General features: G+C 42.4%; 1 protein-coding gene across 1 annotated transcript in view; it reads left to right on the top strand.

The window, feature by feature from the left end:
• Nucleotides 1-2725: 2725 nt before the first annotated feature.
• The window catches only part of DISC1 (DISC1 scaffold protein), a 169892-nt gene continuing 144713 nt past the window's right edge, over nt 2726-27904 (top strand). The window contains exons 1-3 of the mRNA XM_088534839.1: nt 2726-2889; nt 4328-5453; nt 8090-8159. Coding sequence (XP_088390965.1) covers nt 2726-2889; nt 4328-5453; nt 8090-8159 — 1360 coding nt within the window. The remainder of the gene's footprint in view (nt 2890-4327; nt 5454-8089; nt 8160-27904) is intronic.

Consider the following 27904-nt stretch of genomic DNA (forward strand, 5'->3'; position numbering starts at 1 on the left):
GCAAATTCTCAAATATTTAATTACAAGTGAGAAGAATATTACTGGGAGAGCCTTAAAACAGATTGAAATTGCGTATTTGTGGGGAAATAAGTATATTCTGGTATTGATAATGCTAAAAGGGACAGATCTACTGGAAAGCAGCTCTGTGGAGAAGGACTTTGGAGCCCTGTGAGGCAGGGAGCTGAGCAGCAGGCCCAGGGAGGTGATTCCCCTGGCTCAGCCCAGCCGAGGCCGAGGCCGCAGCTGCAGGGCTGACCCCAGGGCTGGGCTCCCCAGTGCAGGAGAGATGAGAGCACCTGAACAGTTGCCCAGGGAGGCTGGGCAGTCGCCCTCCTTGGAGACCTGCAGAATCTGTCTGCACTCGAAGCCGGGCATTGCGCTCCAGGTGACCCTGCTTGGGCAGGGCTGCTGGACTGGGTCGTTTCCAGAGGTTCCTTCCGACCGTGACCATTCCGTCAATTCTGTGAAAGGCTGGCCTGTGGATGTGATGTGCTGGCCTGTTTTTTACGGGCTTGCGTTCTCACTTGCTGGACAAAAACATGCTCACATGAGTAGTCAATGGACTGCTGAATAGCGATGGGCTCATAGATGTGTTTGTGTTTTAAAGTATTAGCAGTGCAGGACACAATCATAAGAAACACAGCATTTCTTAACTACATCTTATTCCTCCCTGGATTAAATAGCTATTTGTTATTGGAGTTGAAAGTGCTTTTGTATTTACCAGGTGACTTGTTAATAGATGCTATCTTTTTGCTTAGCGTTAACAAAGCAAAACTAGCTTTAGGATTTTTTTTTTTCCCCTTCCCCCCATAAAGATGTAATTGTTAAAACAATGGCTAAGGAAGCCCAGACTGACATCTAAAATGCTCAGCTCTTAAGTGTTCCATAGTGAAGAGTAAAAGCTAACAAGCACTTAATGACTGAATATTTTGTTCATGGCATCTCAGAAATTTAGCAGTTGAATAACCGAACTCAGCAGGTGGCCTTAGAAATGGAAGGAACCATTGGTGAGAAAATTGTTCTTAAATGGGGACAAACATAATGTAACTCAGCCCTTTCTTTTCTTTTATAAATACACTTTATAAAATGGTAGATAAATTGTAGCCATCATTGAGTAATTAAAATGAAAAAGCTGAGCAAGATCTTCATGTTTCAGGAGTTTAAAAAAATCTATGCAAAGGTAACTTTCTTTGAAAGCGTATTTGAATAAAGAGACCACAGTGGTTTGTTTTGAAATAGTCTGTATTCAGATCAGTGTCATCTTATTTCGAATATTTTGTGTTATCTTTGAAATTCAGCAAACGAGTCAAAATATAATGAGCTAGAAACCTGCAGTTACATTTTACATATTTCATAACATAGAAACTGACCAATAATTGTTATCAGCAGATCAGATCGATCTGAGAATGATGAATTTTATTATTGAAACATTGAACTTCTGCGTCTTCATCTTTGTAAATAAAAAATATCATCTTGCTAACTTCATGCATAGTTTAATGCATGTTTTTAAGGCTTCCTTAATAGAGACAGCACTGCAGATATTACTTGGAGCAGTCCTTTGGTAGCTGGCTTTGAATATGGCCAAATGTCTTCTCCTTACACACCCCAGTTACCTGCCCACAAATGCTCTGCAGATGAATTTATTATTCTAACAAAAATCAGCAGTGTGTAACATAAGTAAATTCAGAGCCAAGCTCTTTTTAAAACTGCATATGTAATTTCTCAGTCACTTTCAGGGAAAACTTAATGAGCTTGCAAACATTTTGCATTACGTGTTTAAAGCTGAGGGAGGAAGGAACTAGTCCCTGCAGAGTTTCTATTTTGATCTATAAAATCCTGGTGGACTTCAGAGATGTGAAGTACTTAAGGTGCATCTTACAGGTGCTATTAGAGCACTTAGTCAAAGAGCTACCACTTTTGTGGCTAAAAATGAAGACTGATTGTATCAAATAACTTCAGCGAACGTTCTGCTGTCCTTGAGCATCGTGTTCAGTGCAAGCAAATGTGCTTTGTCTGCAGGTGGTGTCTGCCCGGCGGCCTCACCTGCCTGGTGTGCCTGGCTGGGGCGACAGCAGCGGGCTGGCCCCGAGCGCTGCCGCTTGCACCTCGGCTCTGCTCCCATCCGGGCCTCACGAAGCTTGGCCTGTGACGGTGAAAGAGCTGTTAGAATGTTAAGCCCTTTTGTTGTTGTTGTTGTTTTAATAGTTTGGGTTTGAGGCAATTTGCACCCCATCTGGTAATAAATATCTCTGCAGATTCTTCTAGGATCATATCTTATGTCACGTTTTATAAATTGTTTTGTGATACTACAATTTAAAGACCCTTCTTCTGTTTGGGGTTTCTCTCTTCATCTTCCCCTCTCTCGCAGCAGTGTGATGCATTGCACACTGTAATGCAGGATATTTCTGAGCTCCTTTCAGTTGCGCTCTCCCTGTTCCATTTTCACTAGTCCTGGGGTTAATGGCCAGGGCCTGGTCTTTTACCTGATGTGCTTAAAACAAAACTGTGAGGAGAATTATAATAAAAATGTGAGACCTGTCTTTTCTTTTTTAACAAGCCATCTGAATACGGTTCAGTTTGTTTTCTTTGGGTGGACATCAGATGTAGGAAGCCCTAAGAGGAGGGCTGTGCGGAAGAGCCCTGCAAAAGCAGATTTCGGATATGCGATCATGAGCAACAGGAATGATTCCCAACTTCAGAACAGGGGTGTGACCAAATGCCAACGATGCCCTTCGATGGGACGCCCAGAGCCCCAGGGACCCTGCAGAGCCTGCGCTGGGTGACGGCCAAGGGACTGCTGTCCCTGCTGGAGACGGGGCCTGGCTGGGGATGTCGCCTCCATCCCCTGGCTCCTGGGGATGCCTGGGCAGATCCCCCCGTGCAGATTTAGTGAGGTTGTTTCAAAACTGATCACACTAAACCAGGGGACCTTTTCCTTTCCAGGGGCAAGGCCAGCGACCTCTGCAGCCTCTGCCAAGGGGTATCCAGTTTTAGAAAGACTGAGTTATTCCTGGGTTCTGCTGATTTGTTCTCAAGCTTTGACTGTTATTCTTTTATATAAAACAAAAGAATTACATTCTGAAGAACATTTTGTTCAAGTTCAGTCCCCTTGCTTCAAGAACAGCTTCTATTTGTTATATTTTCTATTAAATTACTCCCTGCAGAGCGTTTCACTGTCTTTTTATAGTAGGCAGGCTGATAGGACTTCATAACCCTTTTTATTTCTAATTTCTGTGTTGTTTTTTTTCACTGACAAATAAGAGAGAACAGAAGAGACAGTTGGGGTATTCTAATTTATGGTGATAGGTAGCAAAATACTGAAACTGAACTGCAGTCCTGTGCTAAGATGTCAATATTGGAGAATGTAGAAAGTGTTTAAATGGCTTCCGCTGAAGGTTGTTTTGAGAAGATGCAGCGAATGTTGGGCAACGTCCCCCGGGACGTTTCAACTCTTGCGCTTAAGTGCTTTGTATATCGTGTCATTCTGATGAGGTATCCATGAGGCTTCTCTAGGGAGTCGCTGAGGTGTTTGTATTTTGTGGAAATGTGTCAGTGTAAAAGTTGGCAAAAGTTTGTGATTAACACATATTTTTAAATATTCTAATTTCTTCTAATGTGGTTTGTTTTGCATTGTGTTGTTGGGGGGAGAAATTTGCTTTTGTGGTCACTGACGCAGAGGTGTCCAGGGTTATTCCAACGCCTTGTCTTCTGACAGTTGATTCTGTTTCCTTGCATAGAAGGTGGCTGATCAAGGGCATAATTCAGGGATCCCTTTGAAGGGTGATTCTGACCAGGTTTTTGTGATACAAAATGGATGATGGTGGTGTCAATGTTTAGCCAACAACTAATGCAGTAAATCTAAGTGAAAAATTATAAGATATCTTTTTAGTCTGTGGCTGTACATCCATCATTCCACTAGAAATTCACCTCTCTTCTGCAAGCAGGCTCTGAAACATCTTGCTTGTATTAATTAAGTATGAATCTGAATGTGAAACTGGACATGAGCAAAAATAGATAAATGCAAAAATTCTCTGCGGGTGCTGTCCTCTTCTTAATGGAGGTTCAATTCTGTGCTAGGTGGGCTTATATGCCTGAAAACCATTCTGGATCAGACACACTAACATATCACGCTGCTAACTGAGTTGAGAATGAAGAATCACAGAGAACTACTGTGGATAGGGAAAAGGACATGATTCATCATACACAGTTTTGTGTCCTGAGGGACACAGTTATATCGGTGAATTCACATAAAAACTGATGCAAATTCTTTAGAAAGCGAATGAGTATAGAGAGTGCTGTGATAGCAGCTTTTCTCCCCTTTGCGCAGTGTGGCCAGTGTCTTTGATGAAAAGGAAACTGATGCACCGTCTGAAATTCCCAAAATAACTCCTTTCTCATGCCACAATATTCCAAGCCTAGAAAATTGCAGAAATGCTTTAATGACTTTTTCTTTCCATTTTCTAGATGATTTGGAGCACTTAATACCTGCAGGCTCTGTTCGCAAAAAGAAACTGGCAAGAAGACCTGGATACATGAGGCCAGAGGCTCAGCAACAGACGGAGTTTCAGCCCTTGAGTGCCTGCAAGCCACTGAATGCAGGAGAGCTCAAACATGGCAGGAAACATTGTGAAGGCTTTGAAAACCATTCTCCGTGCAGGCAATGCAAAAATAACTTTGAATTTTTATGCTGTCATTCATTTGCAAATAGCGCTGTAGTCGCCTCTGATGTGGTAGCAACATCAGCCACTACTGGAAATATGCCAGGAAGCTGCAAAAATCTTTCAGGTTACAAAAATCCGAAGAGAGAAATCCCAATTACAGCAGTTCACTCTGCCACAGCCACAAAGGGAGGAAATGTTTCTACTGCATGCTGCTCAAATGCACAAGAGGCAACCCATAGTGCTAAAGCAATCGAGCCCCAAAACATGTGTTCTTTGGGTGAGACAGAAGTGAATAACAACTGTGAATATCAAAGAAAAGAAGTTGCTTCTCTTTCCATTGGTCTGCACGATGGCTTTAGTTCAAGCTTCAGCTTCATACAGCTCTCCATGAGCTCGGCCTCTGGAGTCAGCGCTGCTAAAGGCGCATTGACTGGGGAGCATGTTCCCCATCCCAGCACCGCGGGAGAGGTGCAGACACTAGAAGAGAGGGAGGTAGCTCAGGAGCACTCAGGAGCTTTGCGGTGCTTCTCAAGGCCCAGTGAGGATTTGAAGTATGAAAATGAGACCACAGTGAATGATAAACTACAGGATTGTGAAACTGTCTCTCTCTCAGATACAGATGCAACATTTTCATGTTCTACAGACTCCTCAGATGCAGCATCTGCTGTTTCTTCTGTCACCTCAGGCTATGAAAGTAGCTTTACTGCCAGTGACCATAACTGGGATACTTGGATGAAAAAATATGAACCAGTACTACTGGACTGCCTGCTTGCCAATCGCACGACATTAAAGGTTTGTAATCTTACTACTTTGGGATTTTTTTTTTTATTCCTCTCCCTCTCCCCTCTGCTCTGTTTCCCCCAAAGCTTCCTGTTTATAGTGTGGGTATCAATGTCAAAGCTGGTGCAGGGGTCAGGATACCAATCGCCTGTGTGTGTTCAGAGGTTTGCAGTAATGTTTTAGTATACAGCGTGTTGAAGGTAGCACACTAAAAGTGGGAAAAACCTGTCACCTATCACCTGACCTGGGCTTATAACCCCTTCTAGTGCTTATTTTTTTCATAGAGGTTGCATTTGGGAGTCCAATTAGGTTCTCCCATGTAGTGCTACAGACTTCATGCACGTTGAGATCAGGCAGTTTCTTTGACTCCACGTGTGAAATGAGAACATGCTCAAAATGTGTGATTTTTGGGGGGAATTTAATTATCTGCAAATTTGGGAATATATAATATAAAACATAAGTGGTTTTCTCTCTTTTTAGTATGCTCTTTGGACAGACAAAGGAAACATTTCTGTCTTTAATTTCTTTATTCATGAATTCATTGAATGGAGAACTGGGGATTTATGCCCTTACATGTCTTTGCCCTTGGTTACCCAGTCGCATATGCTTAACTTGAATCACCTTCCTATTGCAATGATAATGAGAGAGTTCTCAAACTTTTCAGAAAGGAGCAAAATAAACTGTAGTCAACAAAAGAAGACAACACTAAAGTTGTGTAAAAATATGCTTTTTCTTGCTTAGAGTGGTGACCTGATGGTACAGATAGAGGCCATGCCCCTCTGAAGTGGCTGAGATCCAGAGCTCTCACTAGCCTGCACATGGAAAGCACGTTATAGCAATGGCATCAGTCAGGTGTCTGCGGGCTCCTGGGTGCATTGTGGTGCCCCAGCTTGTTTTAAATGACCTGCCATAGAGAATACACGATGGCAGAAACAGTGGGGAAAAGCAGCAGGGCTCTGCTCCAGGTAGAGATGGTTGTAATGTATCAGACATATGAAAAAAAAGCGTTGAACCGTTCCCACGGCAAGCTTCTTCAGAACTCTATCAGAGGTATGGCATAAAATATAGAAAATAATTAACTTTGAGGATTCAGAGCGCCTCCCTTCACGAGGTTATGCGTTCCACACCAGCCTCAGAGACAAAAGATTGGTGGTTCTGGATATGGAATACAAAAGCAAAACAAAAAGCTTGGAGGGAAAGAGTATGTTCTATGCATGTGTGCAAAATACACTATGTTATGGGGTTTTTTTTCCCACATGTAGTATCATGTTGGGAGAGTCCTATAGCAGCATATTATTAATCAGCCATTTTTGATTCTTTCCTGGATTTGGCTTTTGTAGTTCTTTTCTGACTACCTTGCTTTCATTTACCAGATTTAATAGAGATACCATTAGTTTAAATGTCTTTCCTAATTTGTGTGTTGATTGTGTAGTCAAGATAACTGAGTATTTCCACTAAGTTGCTGACTGACTTCACCTAATTTTCAGTGTGAAATCCAGAAATGTAAAAGTAGAGATCAAACTGTGAAGTGAAGAGTTTGAGGGGAGAGGAATCTTTTGTAGAGGCAGAATGTCTCAAGTATAAATTTTCTCGCATTGGAAAAATGCTCTTCCAAGCACTTCCAGGCTTTGGCCTATGACCATATATATGCTCTTTCTTTTTCCAGGTATGCTTTTCTCAGTGCTCATAACAAGCCCTTGGTATAGATCATGTACCAGTTTTAATAATAAGAAAACATTTTTTAGTTTTATAATTCTAGGTATGCTAAACTGTGGCTGGTGTGATAATGAGGAGAGGGCTGCATAACTTTTACTAAAAATTAGGAAGGCCAGATAGGTATTCAAAGACTTTTTATTAACTGAGAAAAATGGTTAAAAGACGAAGCTGTAGAGCTTTTGTTTGGAATTGTCAAATAACAAAGAGAAACATCAACTTTTGTAATGAGACTTTATTCTGAAAAGAGTTCTAGGTATGAAAGAGCACTTGCTTTGTGCTATGGGGGTTTTGAGTGTATTCTCCACCTAATGTTTGCAGGGTGAATGCAAATATTGCAGTGAAAATGCAGATGTTAGTGTTTTGCAGATGAGCCTAAAATATAAGGAAACTTCTTTGTCTGCATGTAAATACAATTTTCTGTGAAAAATACACTTGTCCCAAAATATTCATGTGTTCTTTCTTTCTTTACTTGCTGAAGAAAATGTGGTTTGTGTATCCAAATTTCTGGATTTGTTCTGTGCAAAACTGATATACAAAATTGATAAAATGGACTCGGAAAAGAATATTGACTAGGATGTAAGAATAGGGTAAATGTGATCAAAGCGAGTATCCTGTTATGAAAGTATCCCGTAATACACTTTACCTTGAATAATTACAAATCTGAAAAATACTGTACAATCATACAACTTATTTAAATCTTTTAAGAAATATTATTAACCTTTGGAGATATTTGGACCGAAGCCATACTTGGCTCAAGTAGCTGCAGCTCAGCAATTTTGAAATATGTGGGTCTGTTTAATTTATGCTGGGCTTCACTTACAAAAGCAGGTAACTAGTAATGTAACAATTCTCTGTATTTTTATCGTGTAGAGGTTAGTAGTGATTTTAAGTGGAATTTTTTCATGATTAATTTTTTCCCCCTCTATATATAGATAAAATCCTTGATTTTACGTCTTCAAAGGCTTCAGGAAAAAGCAATAGAGGAAGATGATTATGATAGAGGTGAGACTTTTCTTATACCCACGTACTCCTGCCGTGATCCTCATTGCATCATGTTGTCTTTTTTCCGTTGTTCCTTTGTTAACGTTATTCTATATTTGTTACACAACTATGGTTAGATATTGAAGAGTTGAATGAATTATATTGTTTATTCCGTAGTGTTGCAGGAAACAAATTAAAGGAAGAAGTAAGGCAGCAGCAGGTAGCAACAGTTTTTATTTTCTTGAGCCACATTACCGTGTGGGAAGGTTGAGATGTGAGTATCCACCATCTGGATCAGCTGTTTAGAAACAGCATGACTTTTAAAAATACCAGAATAAATGAAAGGCTTGCATGGAGAAGAGACAGGCACTGCCTGCTGACAAATTGTGATGTGCTGCTTTCCCCATCTAGTCATGCCACTGCAGCAGAGCTCCGGCACAGAAATGAGGTCAGTAGCTATTATAAAAGTGAATGATACTGTCCTGTAGGACTAACTTGGTGTCCACTGACTTGAATCAAAACCACCTATGGAATGTGGTGCTAAGACTTCTGGCAATATCTGTATTTAATTTTCCTCTCAGAAGCCTTGGCACTTCTGATAAGCTGCATATGTGCATGTATGTGCTCATAACTAGGATGCTTGTTAACACATATTTGAGGTTTCCCTTTATAGCAGTCCGTGTTCAGATGCTTGTATTTTGACAGTCTGGAAGTTCTTCGTGCTAGGTTTGTCTTCAGCAGACAAGCAAGCACGTTGATAAGCCCTGCATGGGTGCACCTGAGAGAATAAGACTGGAGAGAAATAGCTTTTCTCTCTCTCTCTCTGCGTTCTTTCTTCTCAGCTTTGGGGCTCAGAAAGTGGTCACGTCGGGGTGCAGAAAGGTGTTTTAACACAGTGTAGGGAGTAGATGAGAGTGGCCCAGAGAAGAGGTCTTGTTGGTCTCTCAAAGGTTGGTCTGTACAGAAGATAAGTCTACTAATATCCAAGCCATTCTTTCAGTGTTCCCTTCCCCACAGGGGTGAGGCTGTGTGCTAAAAGCTGAGCCTGTTGTAGCTGTTCATGGTTGTGAAACAGACATAATTGTTGTGTGTGTTTTACATGTATAACATATCTATATACAGAGATATGTTGCTCGAGTTCCAAGTTGGAGACTTCCTAACAGCAGTGTACTTAGTGTGTGTGCTTCCCACAGAGTTCAGCTGGAATTTTGGGGGGGGTGGTCATCCACATTGGTAGTGATACTTGGCGTATGCCAGATTTGACATGTGCATGTGATGCTGTGTGGTCACTGACCACAGGGCAAAGTAGGGCTTGTCTATTCTTGCCTAGAAAGCTCTCGTGTAAATAGTCCAGCACACAATAGTCCAGGTCTTACCTGGAGTATGGGGTGCAGTTCCAGGCTCCCCAGGACAAGAGGAGCTTCTAGAGAGGGTCCAGTGTAGAGCCAAAAAGATGGTTAAGGGACTGGAGCATCTATCGTATGAGGAAAGGCTAAGTGAGTTGGGCCTGTTTAGCCCGGAGAAGAGAAGACCAACAGGAGATCAACATGTTCAAGAACCTGAGGGGAGAATGTAGGGAGGATGGGGCTGATCTCAGTGGTGGCCAGTGACACGACCAAGGGGTAGTGGGTGCAAGTTGAAACACAGGAAATTCCTGTGAGGAAGAACTTCTTTCCTGTGAGGGTGACAGAGCCCTGGAACAGGCTGCCCAGAGAGACTGTGGAGTCTCCTTCTCTGGAGATCTTCAAAACCCGCCTGGATGCCACCCTGTGCCACGTGCTGTAGGTGTCCCTGCTGGAGCAGGGGGCTTGGACTAGATGATCTCTAGAGGTCCCTTCCAACCTCAACTGTTCTGCAATTCTGTAAAGCCTGGGATTTTCAAGATGGGGCCATCTTTCTGTAACCCTCGTTTTATCAATTGCCCTTTTCAGTTTCCACCCTAGTTACCAGATAAGCAGCAGGGATGGCAGTCTGGCATGAGTGCCCTGTCTGCTAAAGGAGGAAAAATCTCTCCTAGGGCAGGGGAGGAAGGAGGCAATAGCATGTCATCTGTACGTTGAGGAATTAGTTAAGATTTTCAGAAGGCTGATTTTCTTTTTTTGTTGCTGTTTCTGTTTAAGGGATGCTTTCTAAGCCTTCACCGTTACTGAAATAAACTTGTGTTGATAAAAGCTTTAGTATTGGTTACTCAGTGAGCTGGATCAGGGAATTGGTTCCGTCTGAAATCTAATTTTGTGGAAGGTTTCTGGCAAGGTTTACATGAGCAAGATGGGGAGCGGTACAAAGGTGAGGAGCATCCACAGCATAAATTCTGCTATGTGTGTGTTTGGTCTGGCTCACGTGCACAGAAGGTGCTTCCCTTGATATGGGGCTAGTTACCGGGGCACTCGAAAGACCTTTGCTTAGTGTCCTGCATCACTTTTTTAAAAAGAACTCCAGTATAGTGCAAGCATGCTCAGAAAGTGCCATGTGCCTTTGTAATACGTGACCATATATCCTTAATTTTATCGCTTCCTAATTTTTGAGTCCTTGACCTACTTTTGATCTTACTGGTCTTTGTTCTCATCTGATACAAGAATCAACTTTTTTTTGTAACTACCTTTCATTATTTTCCTGACATCTGAACTGACTTCCTGAGGGTTTTTTTTTTTTTTTTTCCTGTGTAAGGTAGGCTGCTTATCTCCCGGGAGAGGCTCAGACTAGGGAGGTGTGGAGAAGCAAGAAGAATTAGACCTGTGACCTCCCTTCCTGCCCTTGAGGTGGTGCTGCTTTCCACCTTTGCTGTTACAACTGCATTGCTGCTCTCAGTATACACAAGGAATACAAAATACAAAGTCCTGCCTGGTGTAAAGTGAGATCTAAAAGCTTATTGAAGAGCTCACAGATTGGCTCATTGCCAATTTCCGTGTTGAACTGGAATCTGCAATTAGAGATCTTATTGCCAAATATTGCTAGCAGGGGTTGGAATTGCTGTGCGTGCAGAGCTAGGATGTGGTGTATAAATGGGAGTATGTTATCAGGGAGTGGGAGAAACTGGCAGTATGTGTGGTGGTCTGAGGACATGTCAACTAAGAATAAAATTACAGTCCTTGAAATTTGGGGTTTTTCTTTCAATATAGAGTGGGTCGTCTGAGAAGAGAAGAGCTATTTTGGGCAGGAGATGGTAGTGCCACAACTTGCGGTAGCTGAATGAGTTCTGCTGATTTGGGAATGGTTCCAAGGCTGGGAAATGTCATGTATGTGAAGGGGTGAATACTGGAGAGGAGAGCGGGTAAGAGGGGCACAGGTGATTTTTACCCGCAAATAGAGAACTGAAATATAGATAGAGAAAATATCATGTGTAACTGTTATTACTTGCTTCAGGAGTAGTGGCTTATTTTGCAACTTTAGCAATGGGCAGTAATTCAACAGATTTTTCAGACCTTGGCTTTTCAAATATCACTGGGTCGTGCAAGGAAGACTTGCACGTGTGTGTCTTATTTTGGCAGCAGTTTGGTGGGAAGGAGCTGTGCAATGCTGTGAGGGCTTTCAAGTGCTCAGGACTGATTTCTGGTGTCTACCACTGCAAAGATTTTAGCAGCTTGAAGGAAAAGTAAGGATATATGGAGTGACATCAATGCTTTTCTCCTTGCCAGAGCTTTTTGAAGGTTGCCGTAATTTCTAGTGAATTTTGAAATGGAAATGGACATAAAATGGCACCCTTCCAGAGGGGGGGAAAATAAAGCTCAGTATTTCCAGCTGTTGTAACAAAATTCAGAAATGCCTCAGAAATAAAGGCAAGATTTTCCGGCTACTAAATCGTGAACAAATACCCTATTGCAAACAACAGGTCAGGAATAAGGATACATTTACTTTCCCCTTTGCAGAAACACAAAGTAGATGCTTGCTGCTTGGAGCAGTTAGAGAATGTATGTATTTTCAGATGGATGTTAATGAATTAGCACTTATTTCCCGAACAGATGATGAAATTTATTTTAATTTTTTAATTGGGTATATGTTGTGAATACCTATTTAAATCTCCAATAAACTTCTTAAAAGAATTTTTTTAAGGAATCTATCTGTCCCATCTCTGCTCTCCCCTCGAGCTTGGGAGGAGCATGGTAATAGTGGCTTTTGCCGTTATTTGTGTAGCTGTTATGTGCTTTCTTTTAGACTTGCCTTGGCATGGTTAGGGTGTTGCTGTACGGGAACTTCAAGCAGTTACTCAAATGGCTCTAGTTCCTTCCTGTACTTTCCAGCACTGCCATTTGCAGTCTGAGAGGGTGAGAAGGCTGAGGCAGAGGCTGCCTTCTTGCCCCAGGTTCCTGCTCGCCTGGTACAAGATCCCCACGAGCTGGGAGACCGTGCAGGGCACTTGCTATGAAGCCTCTTTCCCTGCTGTAGCAGCTTTGCCTCCTTTCAAATACAGATACGGTTTTGCTCTGAAGTGATTGTGTCAAATGTATCTTCAGCGAGACCAATCTCCCTCTGGGTCCCTGTTTAATTTTAAATGTGAAACATTAGGATTTTACATGTTTTTATTGCTTGTTCTGCAGGTCTATATGATGGAATGCAGTGAAGTGGCCTATTTGTTTCGGTATTTACTTGCAGTCTCCTCTTGATGGCCACATTACCGTATATTTTCAAAGCAGATACAATGCCATGGGAATACAATAACAGCCTTTTGCCTTGTATAGAATATAGTAAAAATTGGTCTGTTCTCAAAGGATCACTTGGAATGTTGTCATGGCTCATTATTCATGATGGAGCTTGACAGCTCCAAGGTTAAACATACTGCTGAATACAGGGAGGGGGGAAAAAAAAGGCAGCATATTTGTGTGCCTGCAACTTTGCCTTGCAGTGGAAGCAATATAGCCGTATATTTTGCAAGTACAGATCTCATGCCTAAATAGTTTATTATCTTTTTCTTCTTCTTTCTCTTGGTTCTTGAACGCCTTAAGCTCACCTACTGTGAGGGGCAGACAGATTAGCAATAAAGGGTCAGCACTGAGCTTTGTGCCTGGACTCCCCTAATCACTTGCACGCTCGCTTTCTTACAGAGTTACTGCTTTGTGGGTTTGTGTGTGTGTGTGTGGTTTTTTTTTTCTTCTAATTTCTTGCATACAGGATGTGAACGTACCCACTTACTGCTTGCAGCTGATGGAGAATAATAGCTTCCCTGTACAAATGGATTGCATTCAAAATCAGAATTCCCCAACGGAGCTGATCTAGTAGATCAGGACAGCGCCTCATCTGTCCAGCCTGCTGGCTGCATGCAGAAATGGCAGCACTTGCCATGGAAAACCTGGCCCATTTCAGCAAAGAGAACTGGACTTCTTACAGTAGTTCTTGCAAAAGCTGCATTATGTGTTAACCCCAAATCCAGGCCGCACTGCTACTTGTGTAGTTCTTTGGTGTTTTTAAAATTCTCTTTGCAGTTTAAATTGAAATTGCTTAGTTAAGTACAATTTCTAGTTGTAGCTCTTAAACATTTGCACCAATTTGATCTTTTAAGCACATGATTTGATGATTTTTTTTTTCTTCCTGGCAGAGCTTGCAGATGGGGTTGGATAGAATCCCAGCTTAACTGTGCTTGTATTAGTTTGAACTGAAATGTTTACTTGACAGATGAATGTTATAGTAGGACATAGAAGTGAAGGGAAGTCCTTTTCTGAGAAAGGACAGTGAATTTGAGAGGCTGTGTCTAGAGGCTTTATCTATTCTTGCTCTCTGAGAGAAAAGAGCAAGTTGCTTGGGACGGTACTTTCAGAATGTAATGGATCAGTGGGAGTAAAATTCTTAAACATAGCTGTATGTTTCGCAAGGCATAAAATAAGGGAGTCTGTCAATGAAAATAAAAGGTGACGGACACTGGAGGGGTAGATCTGTGGCACAAGAGGCAGATGTTATTGGGAGATCGTAATTTGCAGTCGCAGGCTGCTGAGTTGAAACTGGGTTTGGGATGAATAGGCTTTTCTTTTGATACTTTTGGAGCCTTATCCTGGCATAAACTTGTAGAGACTTTCTGTGATCTGCAGGTAAGTCTTTATTTTTTGGGTTTCATTATCTTTATAGCTTGCCAATTTAAATGTTTAGGGCTTGTGCAAATTCTCATAAGATTTTTCTTTACATGGGTCTTGTTCATAGCATCTTTTTCCAGCAGCTCAAATAGCCTTCAGAAAACATTTTGCACGGTAAAGGAAAGCGAATGCGTATGTATAAATGAGACTGACTTTTTTTCTTGTAACAAAACAGAAACAACTCTAGCCTTGCAACCTTTCCAGCATGTCTGGGCTTTGCTGTTTAAGAGCCTGGTTTGAAATGAAAAGAATGAACTTTTTTTTTGTCCATAGTCAGTTAGTGCTGGGTGTCGGCTGAGACTAAGATACCACAATCCAGGTGCTTCGTCTTGGCTCTGTCTAGTAGCAACAGTAACAAGATCCCCTTTGCATTGTATGTAGTCTGTGTCAGCCTTATCCAGTTGGTACTAATTTTTATCACAAAACTGCAACAGGAGTTGATCCAGTCTTCATTTAGAGGTCTGAAACTCCTTATCCCAGGGTTAAATTTTTAGCTGTCTACTTGACAGATTAGTTTTTGTTATAGTCCTAAAAGAATATGGTTACGGCCAGTGTTTACAAGCAGCAATGTTCCTGAATACTTTACCTGCTGTGGGCGCTCATTACATGTATGGAAAATGTACATGCATATTCAGCAAAATACTTCTGATGTGTTCACTATCCCCCGTGCTTCTTAGCTAGACACCCGTTGTGGTCTTTTTATTCAGTTTCCATCCTGTTAGGGTGTGTCTTGGAGGCAGAACAGGATCTTCTTGCTGTGGGTCTGGTTATGCCCATGCATGGAAAATTCAGTTGTGTTTTCTGTATGATTAATTCCTTAGGCAATATTGAAGCGGAAGCTGCTTTAGTCATTCTGTATCTTGCTTAGACTGCGTGGCCTAAATATTTTTAGGAAACAATAGTATTTGGTGGGATTCTGCTATGCTCTCTTATTTTCATCTTGGCCAACGTTAAACTGTTCAGCTACATTTGTGTTTCTGGAAGCTGCTTGACAAAAAGAAAATTGCTGAAGTTTTGGCATACTGCACGTTTGGAAGCTTTCTCTGCTGCCAGCCATCTGCTGTCTAAAACTGACAGCACAGGCTACGTCTTCTAGGATTGTAGGACTCTATTTCTTCATCCGTGATGCAGCCAAGCTGCTTCCCAGACAGCCTGGCTAGTCTTTTACAAGCAAACCAGCAACAAAAAAATAGGGATAAAATCAGCAATTGTTCATAATTTAATACCCTGCTGGCTGAATTGTAATGCTGAAGTATAAAATTGTGATAGGTGTGACTCAAGAGAAGTGTTGATACATGGTCTGGACACTACTAACCCAGTGACACGGTTCTCCTGCTACCCAGCCCATCTGCTCAATTGTCGCTTGCAAAAACACTTACCCCAGTTTTATATTCGACAGACTTACTCTTTCTCTTGCTTTCAGAAACATTAACTCCATGTAAAAGAGAATTGTATCCTACCAGCAGTATGAACCCTGGAGGCAATATGACTGTTAATTAAACCAACTGTTAGAAACTGATTTTACTGCTCTTGTACTTAAGACATAGACTTTTTAAGGGGTTGGGAGGCACCTGCTCTTTATAATTATTGCCTGCTTAATAGATGAGTGAGCACGGACGTCAACTCATAGATGGCCTGGTCATGTGGCTTCTGTGTAACTGGGGGTTAAAAAGATGCTGTCTACTGTCTACTAGGTGAATGCAAACACACAAGACTTACGGTCTGAGTTCTCTGCGGGCACCTGATCGTGCTTCTTGCTGATTACTGGGTGTCTCGTTGAATTCCTAATAGGCTGCTTTCATGGGAGACCTCCTTGGGCCTTCCATCACTTGTCAAATTCATCTGCAAAGTGGAATTGCCTCAAGTCAATTGACTTTTCCCTCCTCCTGAGGTTTTTCTGCTGTCCTTTCCCTCTGCACACCCGAACCTGACCACCCATCTTCAGCTGTAGCCCCGTATCCATATGCATGTATGCCCTCCCCGTTGCTCCCTTGTGCTGCCTTTGGCATGTGCAAGCCTTTAGCTGGCATATAGGTAGCTGGTGGAGGGATAATGATAGTAAAAGTAGTAAAAAGTACTGGTTTGCAAACATCTCACATCATCTTGGGGCAATACAAAGGCTGTAGAAATGACCACTAATCAAAATGGTGGAGAAAAGGGACATCAAATTCCTTCTGCTCTTGCACATTAACATGCTTTGAATAAATACTTGCTGGGGCTGAAGGCCAAGCTTAGAGCAGCAGCATCAAAACTGATGTTAATTCATGCACCTCTCTGGCGTTTCCTAGTGCTGCTGGATATTTCCTCACTAGCAGCAGCCCACTGGAGAAATAGTCGTTGGGGAAGAAGCTTTAATGTTCGGATTGCTAGAAGCTGTCCAGAGTTCATCCACCTTCTTGAGGAATGGTATCAGAGTTGGTAAAGAGTACACACAGCCCACCCCTTTCCCCTCTTTTTTTTAATGGCATTCAGCAGCCTACGAAGCACCCATTGCATCACGCCGATGTGTCTTGTTTAATGCTGCAGGACAGTACCTGGGCAAAAGGGCCTCAGCAGACTAAGATCTGTTTATAAATGGATGGATCTCTGTAGAGCTTATTTTTTGTCATCATGTGCTATACCTGCAATATTTATGTACCGTCCTAATGTCCCTAGTCTTGGAATAGGTGCAGCTGCCTTAATTACTAGAATTGCAGCGTCTGAGTTGCAGACAGTTCTGTGTTCAGTTTTTGTCCCTGCATAAACAAACCTTTAAAAGGCACATTGCAAGGAGGTGCTAGCTGTCGTTTCCAGGAAAGCGCTTGTTCCTGACGCGGGGGAAGTGAAAGCACCAAGGAGACCAAGGTTTGAACTTGATGTTTGTAACAGTACAGTATAATGTCAATATGTAATAAGCACTACTGAGTAAATGTTTTTCTAGTAATTTTGCCTTAAAGAATGGTAGCCTCTAAGCAATGTAACTTGAAAGGAAACTTGTGACAGTTGTTTCTGTAAAATTTTCTGTAAAAATGTCAGGTTGGTGCTTTGCAGTAGTTGCACAAGCTCCCAAAACCCGTAACAAGGGATACACAGGGTCCAGTGAGATGCTGTTGTTTATTGGTAAGATTTCTGCATTTTTTTTTCTTTTGGATGTTTTCAGAACAAATCATGCAGCTGCAAATTAGAAGGATGAAACCTGACAAAAGAACAACTCATCGTCATTCTCCATGCTGTGCACTGCGTTTATGCTATTATCAAAGATATCTCTTTTTGTTTTATAATTAAGACCCCAGGGTTGATGCTGCTGTGTGGTTTCTATGGTGTATATGTGCTACTGACACACTCTCTCCCTCCCATGTGACATATGGGCAACTCGGCATGTTGGTTGAACCTGTCTGTTATTGTATGTGAGATGTTTCTCTCTTTCCTCCTCCCTCTTTCAAAATATTTAGGCAGTGCTTATATATAGGTGCTCTGCTGGCTGACCTGAAAAATGGTGTAGGTTTTTCTGTTTTACTGAGCCTTGCATGCTCAGTAATGTTTTGTTACTTCTCTCAGGAAATGGAAGGAAAGATCCTTCTTTTTAAAACTTTTCTAATACATTATTTCTTTCCCATTAGAAGGATAATCTTCTCTGTATGTCTGCCAAGGCCAGTTACCAAAGGCCATCTTTAGTTTTAAATATTTACCTGTCATATTATAACAGCACATGTTGTTTCATATAGCTAGTTAAAAGGAATAAATCTGAATATTATTTGTGGTGCAGAATTTCCTGAAATACCCTTTGAAAAGCGAGGAAAAGGTTTCTGCAGCCATAGTTGGCAATCTGAAAGTCTACCTGTGCCAGAGCACCTTGCATAACCTTTGGAAAAAATCAAGAGAACAACGTGAACTACTAGATTGGTTCAACTTCCATCTGCAGACCAATTGACTCTGACTGTTGGAGGTCCTTTTAGAAGTGATGTATAGCACATACAAGCCTATCATCTCAGCTTCCCGGTGAGCAGACAGAAGAGGCCAGGGCAAGGGCACAAACGTACCAGCCGCTCCTTCTAGGCGATGTGGTTTAAAGCAATGACCCAAACCTTCCTGCAGAAGAGAGATCCAGAGAAGCTGTGCGTGGTCTTTGTGCAACCCTCAAGCTCAGGTGATGCTCCTGCCAAAGCTGGGTTTCAGTCCTTGTTTAGGGGAGGCTCTTGTTTGTCGAGGTTCGGGCACCAAGAGCTCCTGCTGCCCGCAGTGCGTGCTGTGAGGAGCTCCGGTGCCTGCTCGGTGGGCCAGCATTGCTTTCCTATGCTTCCTGCTCTGACCTCCCATGCTCTCACCCTCAGGGCATCTCCCTGCAGCTTTCCTCCCTGCGCCTGTGTTTTAGGGGCAGGCTTGGTGAGTGACTTCTGTCCCCTCCTCTCTCCTGTGCCCGGGTGAAGCGTTGGTGCAGCCAGTGAGCGCACCGGGCTGGTGAGCAGCATTCGAATCTGCTTGTCGCTGTTGGTGCTCCTAGCAGGTGGTGGTGCATGTTAGCAGCCTGCTGCTCTGCTTGCCGGGGATAACTGGTCTCTGTTCTGCAGGCTCAGGGCTGGAGAAAAATGGTTGCTCTGTCGTCACCCAGCAGTCTGCAGTCAGGATAGAGGCATGATGACAAGGTGCATCTTCCTGCTCTGCCCTCTCAGTAAGTTAATTTTCAGCAGACTGGGAAGGCAGTGCCCTTTTCTTACCAGGTGGTGTTTCCCTGTATTCCTGCATTTGCAGATGTGCGCCAGCAGCCTGCGGACAGGCGTGCTTGGAAGTGTGGCCGCTGTGCTCTGTAGCATGGAAGGGAGGAGCCTCATGCACTGTATCCACTTGCATCAAAATGAAATTCTCCTGCTTGGATCTGTGCCCTCTGGAAGCTACTGAATGAACTTGGGAGATGGCAGTGTGTACCTGCACCATTTTTTTTCTGCAGCTTATGTATACTTTAGGCTTGATTTTGTAGGTTTTCCTCGGCACTGAATGAAGTCCCCCCATTGCTTCCTGAAGTTTCAGGCCTTTATGTGTGATTGCAGAGCAAGAATTTTAGCAGAAACAGGAATAGGTTAAAGTTACCCTTGGCTCTCTTGTGTTGTATAGAAGCTCAGGCCGCCCTGAGCATTGGAGATGGAGCAGCTGTATGGAGCCATAGACACATCTTGCATTCAAGTGCAAGGTCCTGCACCTGGGGAGGAATAACCCCAGACACCAGTACAGGCTGGGGACTGACCTTCTGGAGAGCAGCTCTGCAGAGGGACCTGGGTGTCATGGTGGACGACAAGTTGCCCATGAGGCAGCAGTGTGCCCTCGTGGCCAAGAAGGCCAATGGGATCCTGGGGTGCATTAAGAAGAGCGTCTCCAGCAGGTGGAGGGAGGTGATCCTGCCCCTCTACTCAGCCCTGGTGAGGCCACATCTGGAGTATTGTGTCCAGTTCTGGGCCTCACAGTACAAGAGGGATGTGGAGCTGCTGGAGAGAGTCCAGCGCAGGGCTACAAGGATGATCAGGGGCCTGGAACATCTGCCCTATGAGGAGAGGCTGAGGGAGCTGGGCCTGTTCAGCCTGGAGAAGAAAAGGCTGAGAGGGGATCTGATCAGTGGCTATAAGTACCTCAAGGGAGGGAGTGAGGAGGATGGTGCTGGCCTCTTTTCACTGGTGGCCGCTGATAGGACTAGAGGTAATGGCCGGAAACTGAAGCACCAAAAGTTCCACAGGAACTTAAGGAAAAATTTTTTAATAGTGAGGGTGACAGAGCCCTGGAACAGGCTGCCCAGAGAGGTTGTGGAGTCTCCTTCTCTGGAGATCTTCCAAACCCGCTTGGACGCAGTCCTGTGCCATGCGCTCTAGGTGACCCTGCGTGTGCAGGGGGTTGGAGTAGATGACCTCTAGAGGTCCTTTCCAACCTTAAGCATTCTGTGATGATTCTGTGATTCATCTCGCTGTATCTGTCTTCAAAAGCTTGCACAAAGGTCTTCATTTCTTCCTTTCCAAACTGCTGCCTGGAGCTAAAGCCGCTACCGTCCTCAGAGCTCTCTGCTTTAGCCCTGCTGTGACTGCCCACGTGCGGCTCTAGGATTCAGCTGGAATCCTGGTGCAGGTGCCGTTGGTCCCCATCCTCTGCATGGGGACTGGTGTTTAAGATTTCTTTCTTCTTCACGTAACTTGGGCAGTGTAGTTGGAAATCCTTGGCCCAATGAGAGCCCCACAGCCAGCTGCTGTAGAGAAAAGCAAGTTTTTAACCTCATTCCAAACTGAGGAAATCTAGATCCTAGGTTAGCAGCGAGGGCTCATCTTTAATGAGTTTAGACAAATATGATAATGCCTTGTTCGTATATGAAGAAAATAAAGCCAAGCCACCAAAAGAGAAGAAGCCTTGCTATTAGAGCATATCTTAACATCAAAATATCTATTTTTTTGGCCTTAGGAAAAAAAGTAATTTAAAATTTCAAGTTAAGTAGAAACAAAAGTGCTGATTCATTTGAATTCCAGAGAAAGATATGTGAGACTGAATGAAGTCGCCAGCAATGTTTGAATTACAGAAGAAACTGTTTTATGCTACTTATACAAGATCTTTCTCTTGAGAGATTTGTATTAAATATCTTGTCTAATGAAAGTGGAGGAAAAGCGTGAATATAAACCAGAGTGATAGCATTGAGACAGTAGCAGCATCAAGGAGAAATCTTGCTGAATGTAAAACAATAAGGTTCTACAGAAACCTATATATTTCCAAAAAAAAAAAAAAAAAAGCTTTTGATCATTTACAAAAGTCAGTAACAGATATAATTTGGTAAGAGACAATGTAGCTGTATACCTTGGTATTTTATAGAAATTTTCTGAAAGGATAACGTTCTTTGAAACTTTATGCATGTATTTTATTGCATTTCATTTTCTAAGGACCAGGTACACAACTCTGAAAATCTGTTTTCAAGCACTTTGTTGTTGTGCTCTGCACACTTTAACATTCTGCCATGATTGCAACTTCTGCTCAAATCAGTTTTAAAAAATATGAAATGTTTTAAAAACTTTGCAGAGTGGAATTTTGAGTCTTTATAGAATCACAGAATGCTCAAGGTTGGAAGGGACCTCTAGAGATCATCTAGTCCAAGCCCCCTCCTCCAGCAGGGTCACCTAGAGCACGTGGCACAGGACTGCATCCAGGCGGGTTTTGAAGATCTCCAGAGAAGGAGACTCCACAACCTCTCTGGGCAGCCTGTTCCAGCGCTCTGTCACCCTCACTATTAAAAAATTTTTCCTTAAGTTCATATTATGAACTTAAGTTCAAGTTATTTTCGAATGTTTTCTATAACACAATGGCATTAAGGGTTGCAAGTTACAGCCTCAAGTTCATGGAGCCTTTAAAAAGATTCTCTTTTAGTGTAACATGCAGATGTTGTTTGGTGTGTGCATTCGTGCCCTGCTGGATTGCCCTTGTGAAGGTGTAGATATGGTGTGCAAACTCATGTTTCCAGTCCTTCCAAAAAAAAAAAAAAATCCATCATTTTTCTTCCCAGAGCTAGGCTTTCATGACCACTCTGGTCTGCAAGTAGTGGAGATCGCAATAATTAGAGTTCAGAGGACTTCAGAATATTTAGGTTATTAAGTATGGATTCTTGAGCCTTCATTTAGGCATCACGGAGAAATCTAGCCAAGGGTGAATTTTCTTTGCACAGTGATATATTTATTTGATGAAGTTTCCAAGAACAGCTAGAAAACAAAAATCACTGAGGTTTTAATCTGGCTTGTGGATGTGCTTCGCTGCAGCTGCTTGCAACCTCATGTTACAGAGCTGCCATCATTCACAGTATTCGTCGGAGGAGAAACCTCCAATGCCATTATGCTTTTTTGTTATTGAGTATCTTTGAATAACTAGTTGAATTTGACACATTTAGAAAACATGCCAGAGGGTAAAACAAACATCACTCCCATTTTTTAATGTAGCAGCTGAAGTGGCGGTGAAGAGGTCTGTGAGGAAAGCCACCCTGTCCCTTGGCCTCAGCCGACTTCCAGGCTTCGCCTCACGCGGGAAGTGCAAACCTAGGAAAGGAGCTATATGTTGGCATGCTCTGCCACGTTATTTTGTTTTAATGAGGCACTAATGCTGTGAAAGAGAGGAATGTGGCTTCCAGAGTACCTGTGCTGTCTGTTTTACAGTAATTTCCCGCAGGATAGCTCTGTTCTGCTGTTAATGGTGATAAAGCTTCCATTGGACTCGTTCTGGAGGTTGATGCCTAGGCTGTGGCATACAGATTGAGTTACAGTGATCTTGTTTAGTTTTCATTCCTTTCTTTCAAAAGTTGTTTGGCCGTAGTTGAATCTAAAGGAGTCTGCTCAGGATACACATTATCTTTTGGTTATATTCAGCTGACATCTGGGAGACCTAGCAAGACCTAAGCAGTTTTGCAACAAATTCAGAAGCTTGGTGCTTATAATCAGTGCATTCTGCACTGACTGCACAACGCCATGAGGAGTCCTTGAGTTTTGTGTTTTTTAGAATCCACTGTGTAACATCTTTCTATTACTATCCCCTGAAGCTGGAAAGCATCTTCCAAACTTGTCTTGATAATGTTAGATGTGAACACCATGCACAATTTAAACGGTGTTCAGTTTTAATCTTTCATTAATAATGGGAGACTGAGAGTATACTGAATTGTGTGTAATTTTGGATTGCTGTAATTAGACTGGGTGAGCCTAAAAAATTTTCTTCCCATTCTTCATAGTGTAATTCAGGCCTCCTGTGATGATGAGAATCATGTGTGCATCTGTGTAAATCAGGTTGTTCCTTGCGTAGCCTTATACCTGCTTCTCAACCACTAAATTGCCATAATTCTGGCTTCTGTATTTGTACACATCCATTTCACATTTCAGGACTTACCGTGATATTCCGGACAGAGTGATATTTTTGGAGAATCAAGTAGAAGGTTTGATGTGAAAGAATAATTCCTTACAGAGGAAAGGGAGCTTTACAAAAAGGAAACACCTTGTATTTTTTTATGTTAGTCTGTGTGATCTTGCCTACCTTTTCAAACTGTGGGTGAGTTTCCTCACGCTCCTCTTCAGAAGAGCGAGCCGTCTGTAAAAAGGATGTATCTTCACTTGTAACCATATTCAGAGTTGTAATTAAAGATTGTAAAACCCAGCTTCCTGTGATTGGAGCTTCAGAATTATAAGGTATTATTAACCATAAATGCTGAGATTTTAATTTTTGTGTTTTGCAGAAAAGTTGTCCTTGTGTAACTTATGGATTGTAATGCTGTAGAACTTTCCTGTGAGGGTGCCAAAGCCCTGGAACAGGCTGCCCAGAGAGGTTGTGGAGTCTCCTTCTCTGGAGATCTTCCAAACCCGCCTGGATGCCGCCCTGTGCCACGTGCTCTGGGTGTCCCTGCTGGAGCAGGGGTTTGGACTGGATGATCTATAGAGGTCCCTTCCAACCTCAACAATTCTGGGATTCTTAAGTGCAAGCTATAGGTTAGGTTGTTCTAATTGGGTTGTATAGGTTGCAAAGATATGACAGTAATTCATTTTGTCCTGGTTTATCACAACATGAAAAGTTCTTTTTTTTTTTTTTTTAGCATGTATATCACAACAAAATTATTTTCTGTACTAAGAATTGTGTGGAGTGACCTTTACCAATTTATGACGTTGATGTAATGGAAGGGACATTTTTCCACTTGACCTTTACACAATGTGTCAGCTTGTCCTGTAGCACAAAATGAGTTGCAAGTGACACCTTTGATGGAAAACTAATGTGACAGGAGCTTATTGTTTGGAAGAAGATATGTGTTGAAATGTGAAGCCTGTAGTAAATACCATGATAGTTTTTGCATATTTTCTGTCACTACGGACTGTCTGGCTTAGAAATGACCACTGTCTAAATTACAGTTTGAACAGTGATTAACTCAGTTTCTAGCAAAACAGACATCAAATAAGGATATCTCAGAAGATTTAAAATAGATTTGACTTCATTATTCTGTAACGAACTAGTGACATTTTTCCTACATTTTAACTTCACTTCTTATCTTAACACCTCTCTATAACAGGAAGAGGAGTGTAAGTTGGATGAACAGTTTTCAGTATATGGTATGGAATACATGTCATCCAGGAGGAGAGTATCTCAAGTCATTTGTTTAGTTATTTCTATATTAAATAAATATTCTTAAACTATAATTCTGTAGAGAGAAACACTGGGGGTAGGGAGGAATGCACTTCGAAGGAAGTGTTAAGACAACAATTAGGGTAAGGATATCATGAAGAGAGCTGAAAGGAAGAAGAAATTGTACCTGCTCTACTGCTCCAGCTGTGAAATGTAGAGGGCTGAATCTACTCAGAGCCACTGAAATACAGTAGGAGAAAGATTTCTCCTCACCTTTTGAGGAGAAATTTAAAAGCAAAGAATGCCAGTCAGCTATTTCAGGTTTCTTGTTTTTGTTGTTACAATTCTAGTATTGTTTCTTCCCTGGTTTGAAGGTTCTGGTGCTTTCTGCAAGTAGAAATTATTCCACTATTAAAATAAATGGATAAGACAAATTTTTAGTGGAATGCAGGATTCATTTGTGAGTTTTCAAGTAAAGAATTACTATAGTTTTTAAAAACCACTGAGCAGCAGGAATGATAAAAGAGCAGCAAATACCATCTGTCTGATCTGCATATTTTACCACAGTTCTCCTCAAGCTGTCCGGTTAATGGAAAGTTATAAAGAAAGGAGAGGAAAAAAAAAAAAAAGAAAAAAAAGAAAAAAAGAAATGGCTGCATGGGTGTGGGATAGGAAAGCAGCCAGTTTTCTGTTGCATTTGTAGGAGGAATTTGTTTGTAAAAAATAAATAAAAATAATAAAAATTGCTTTTCTGCATCTATTCAGTCCTATCTCAGTATTTCAAAGACACACTGCTTCAGCAGTTTCAATAGCAGAGGAAGTTGCTGGACAGAATGAAGGTGACCTGCTGGACCACAGTGTTTATTTTGTTATGTTAGAACACCTTTTTAGAGTGTATATAGATCTACGGAGGTGTTGCAAGTGTACTGTCATAGTGTGAAATTCACAGCAAAATTCACTACTGTAGCAATATTATTTAATCATGACTCATGTGAAAGGTATGCATTAGTTACTGTGAAACTGTATACTGGCAGGAACATTTTTTACAGTATTTTAATTTGTAGTCAACATATGCTATGGAAAAGAGTAGGCATTAATGTATTTATGTTCTATGCCTGCAGGAGATTGGTGGAGAGCTCAGCTGCAGGCCTGAAAGTAGAACCCAAGTCTTTCAAGTAGCAACTCTGGAACCTCCCATAGGATTACACTTGGAAAATGTCCTGATTTTTTTCTGTGGCTTCATACTGAAATTGTAAATCCCATGTCCTTTCTGGAGCCCCTGCTTTTCAGAAGCCTTTCAGGAGTGTGTGGCAAAGGCTGGACCTCTGTCACCCAGGGCTGTATTTCCAGCGGGTGCTTCTACTCTTGTCTCTGGAGCTCAAGTTCTGTCAATCTCTGCTCCTCTTTCCCCTTCCATTCTGGCTGTCATTCTCACCTGGCTCTCTGTCAGCAGATATAATGGTCTGGCAGCTTTGATTTCCAGCCAGAGGAAGCTTTGATGAGCAGGTGGAGAGGTTGCTGGAGGCAGTGCGATGTTGCAGGCTCAGGCTGTTATGTGGGTGCCAACATTTGCTGGAAGAAGGCAGTGGTCCTGTTTTTAAAATGTTAAAATTTAGCCATGCTAAGCACAGAGACTAGGAAAGTTGCCTTACTCTGTTGTACTTGACTCAGACACGCAAGATGCTTTCCTGTGGGTCTGTGTGCTGCTGCAGTAGGAGAAAGCAGAGGGAGATTAAACTGCTTTGCAGCTGCTGCTGTTGAGTGGTGGCTGCTCTTCCTCTGGGAACTCCTTCCAGGAGGACATCCAGGAGGTCAGTGAGATATTGTCTCGTGCCTAACTGCTTTGCTGAACTCACTCATGTGGAGTTTTAGGACTGGAGATTGCGTAAAAAACCTTTTGGTCTTCTCTGTGGTGACCTGTGCCAACATCCTTCTGTGCAACCTTGCCAGGGGTTTAGTTTTTTGGGGGGCAATTTTTGCGCCCAAAGCGCTTGGACAACTTCAATGCTGGGACTGGGGCAATGAGGACAGCTGCATAGCCAGGATGAAATGAAGATCATAAATGAGAAAAAGATGAAATGTGTGTATGTAAAAGAGAGGAAGGTAGGGACAAAGTAATGGGGCGAAGAAAATAATAATAATAATAAAAGACTGCCAGATCTCCTTTGTTCTAATAGGAGAATAAAAGACTGGGCTTTGTCTTTGGAAAGGAGAAGATTAAGAGGTGACTCCAGGGGGTAATACAGTCTTTTATAGGGAAGAGAGTCCTGTAAAAGAATAAAAGGGCATTAACTTCTAAGAAGAGATCAAATTAGGAAAGGGATAATACAGAAATTCTTGTACAAAAAGCAGTTAATATTGCGTAATTATAGCAGTGCTTTTATCTGAAAATCTCATGCAGGTGTTAATTAAGCCTAATGAGGCCCCTGTGGAGCAGTTACTGCAATCCAGAGTTTACAGAGAGAGGACCTAGAAGCAGAAGGAAATGGAGCTGTTTGTCCGACCTCGTGCAGCAGCAGTGTAGGGCTGCTGTTGGGAGGTGGACGGGCAGTGTGCGACGTCAGCGTGTCGGCCACAGCCGCAGGCAGAATTCTCCTGCCGTGAAGCGCTGGAGGTGCGTTTAAAAACAAACAAACAAACCCCACTGTGGACTAAGAACAGGTTCTTTTCCCAGTCCTTATCCATTCTTGATTGTTTCTGAATACATTCTTGTTTCTTCTTCTGCTTTGTCAAATGTTTTGCTTAAAAACTGCAGGATTTGAGGACATCTCAAAAGCATTTCCGTGTTTAGGGAGACTTATGAGACCCACCAGTGCTTATGATGGTGAGGCTTGTGTGTGCCCATTTCTTTCTTCATTTCAGCTTTTCCAGTGCAGAGCAGACTGATAGGTTGCTTTGTGAGGTCCCTGTAAGAAAATCAAGCAATTCTTCATTGTTTTCCTCCTAAAAGATACTTCAGCTGTTGATATTGCTGCAATAAATTCTGTAAAAAATTTTGATGGATGATTGAACAAAAAGAAAAAAGAAAAAAAGAGAATTTTCAGGAACTTTTAGAACATTTTGTTTATAGGGTGTTGGACTTCTGAGTCGTTTGCTGTTCCTGACCATGCTCCAAATAACATCTCTGGTTGCCTGTTTCATGTTTTCTTCTGTATGTTTTTTTCTGCTGGTGGAGTTTGGGAAGTTCCAAGCCTGAACCTGTCAACACTGCTGCTTTCATTGGGTCTAGAAGCCTCCCTAACAGATTGAATGGGGAGGGAGCTCTCTGTGCACCGTCATGGTGCACTGGTATCGATCTGTGTCAGAGAGAGATCCTAACTGCCTGGCAGCTCTTGGAAGTTGAGCGCTGTAGCACTTGTGTTATGTTAGAGGGATGCCTGGGCCCTCTGCGTTTGCTGCTACACAGCTGGCATATGCAAATTGTGAAAGCATAATCACTCAAATGGCTAAGAATGTTTTTGGGGAGACTTGGAAAATATTTAAAGGTAAAGGCTGCCTGGGACAGTTTGGCACCCCTGGGTTGTAGTTCCAGTCCCGGGAAGGTGCTTCTTGCTTTGGCACAGTGGAGCAATTCAGGCCTGAGAGTGGAATCTGAGCAGGTGGGAACGTGTGCGCAGGGAACGGAACAAG

Source organism: Tinamus guttatus, unplaced genomic scaffold (assembly GCF_059628265.1).
Source record: "Tinamus guttatus ecotype Peru unplaced genomic scaffold, ASM5962826v1 Tinamus_guttatus_pri_ptg000601l, whole genome shotgun sequence".
In the NCBI taxonomy this organism is placed as follows: domain Eukaryota; kingdom Metazoa; phylum Chordata; class Aves; order Tinamiformes; family Tinamidae; genus Tinamus; species Tinamus guttatus.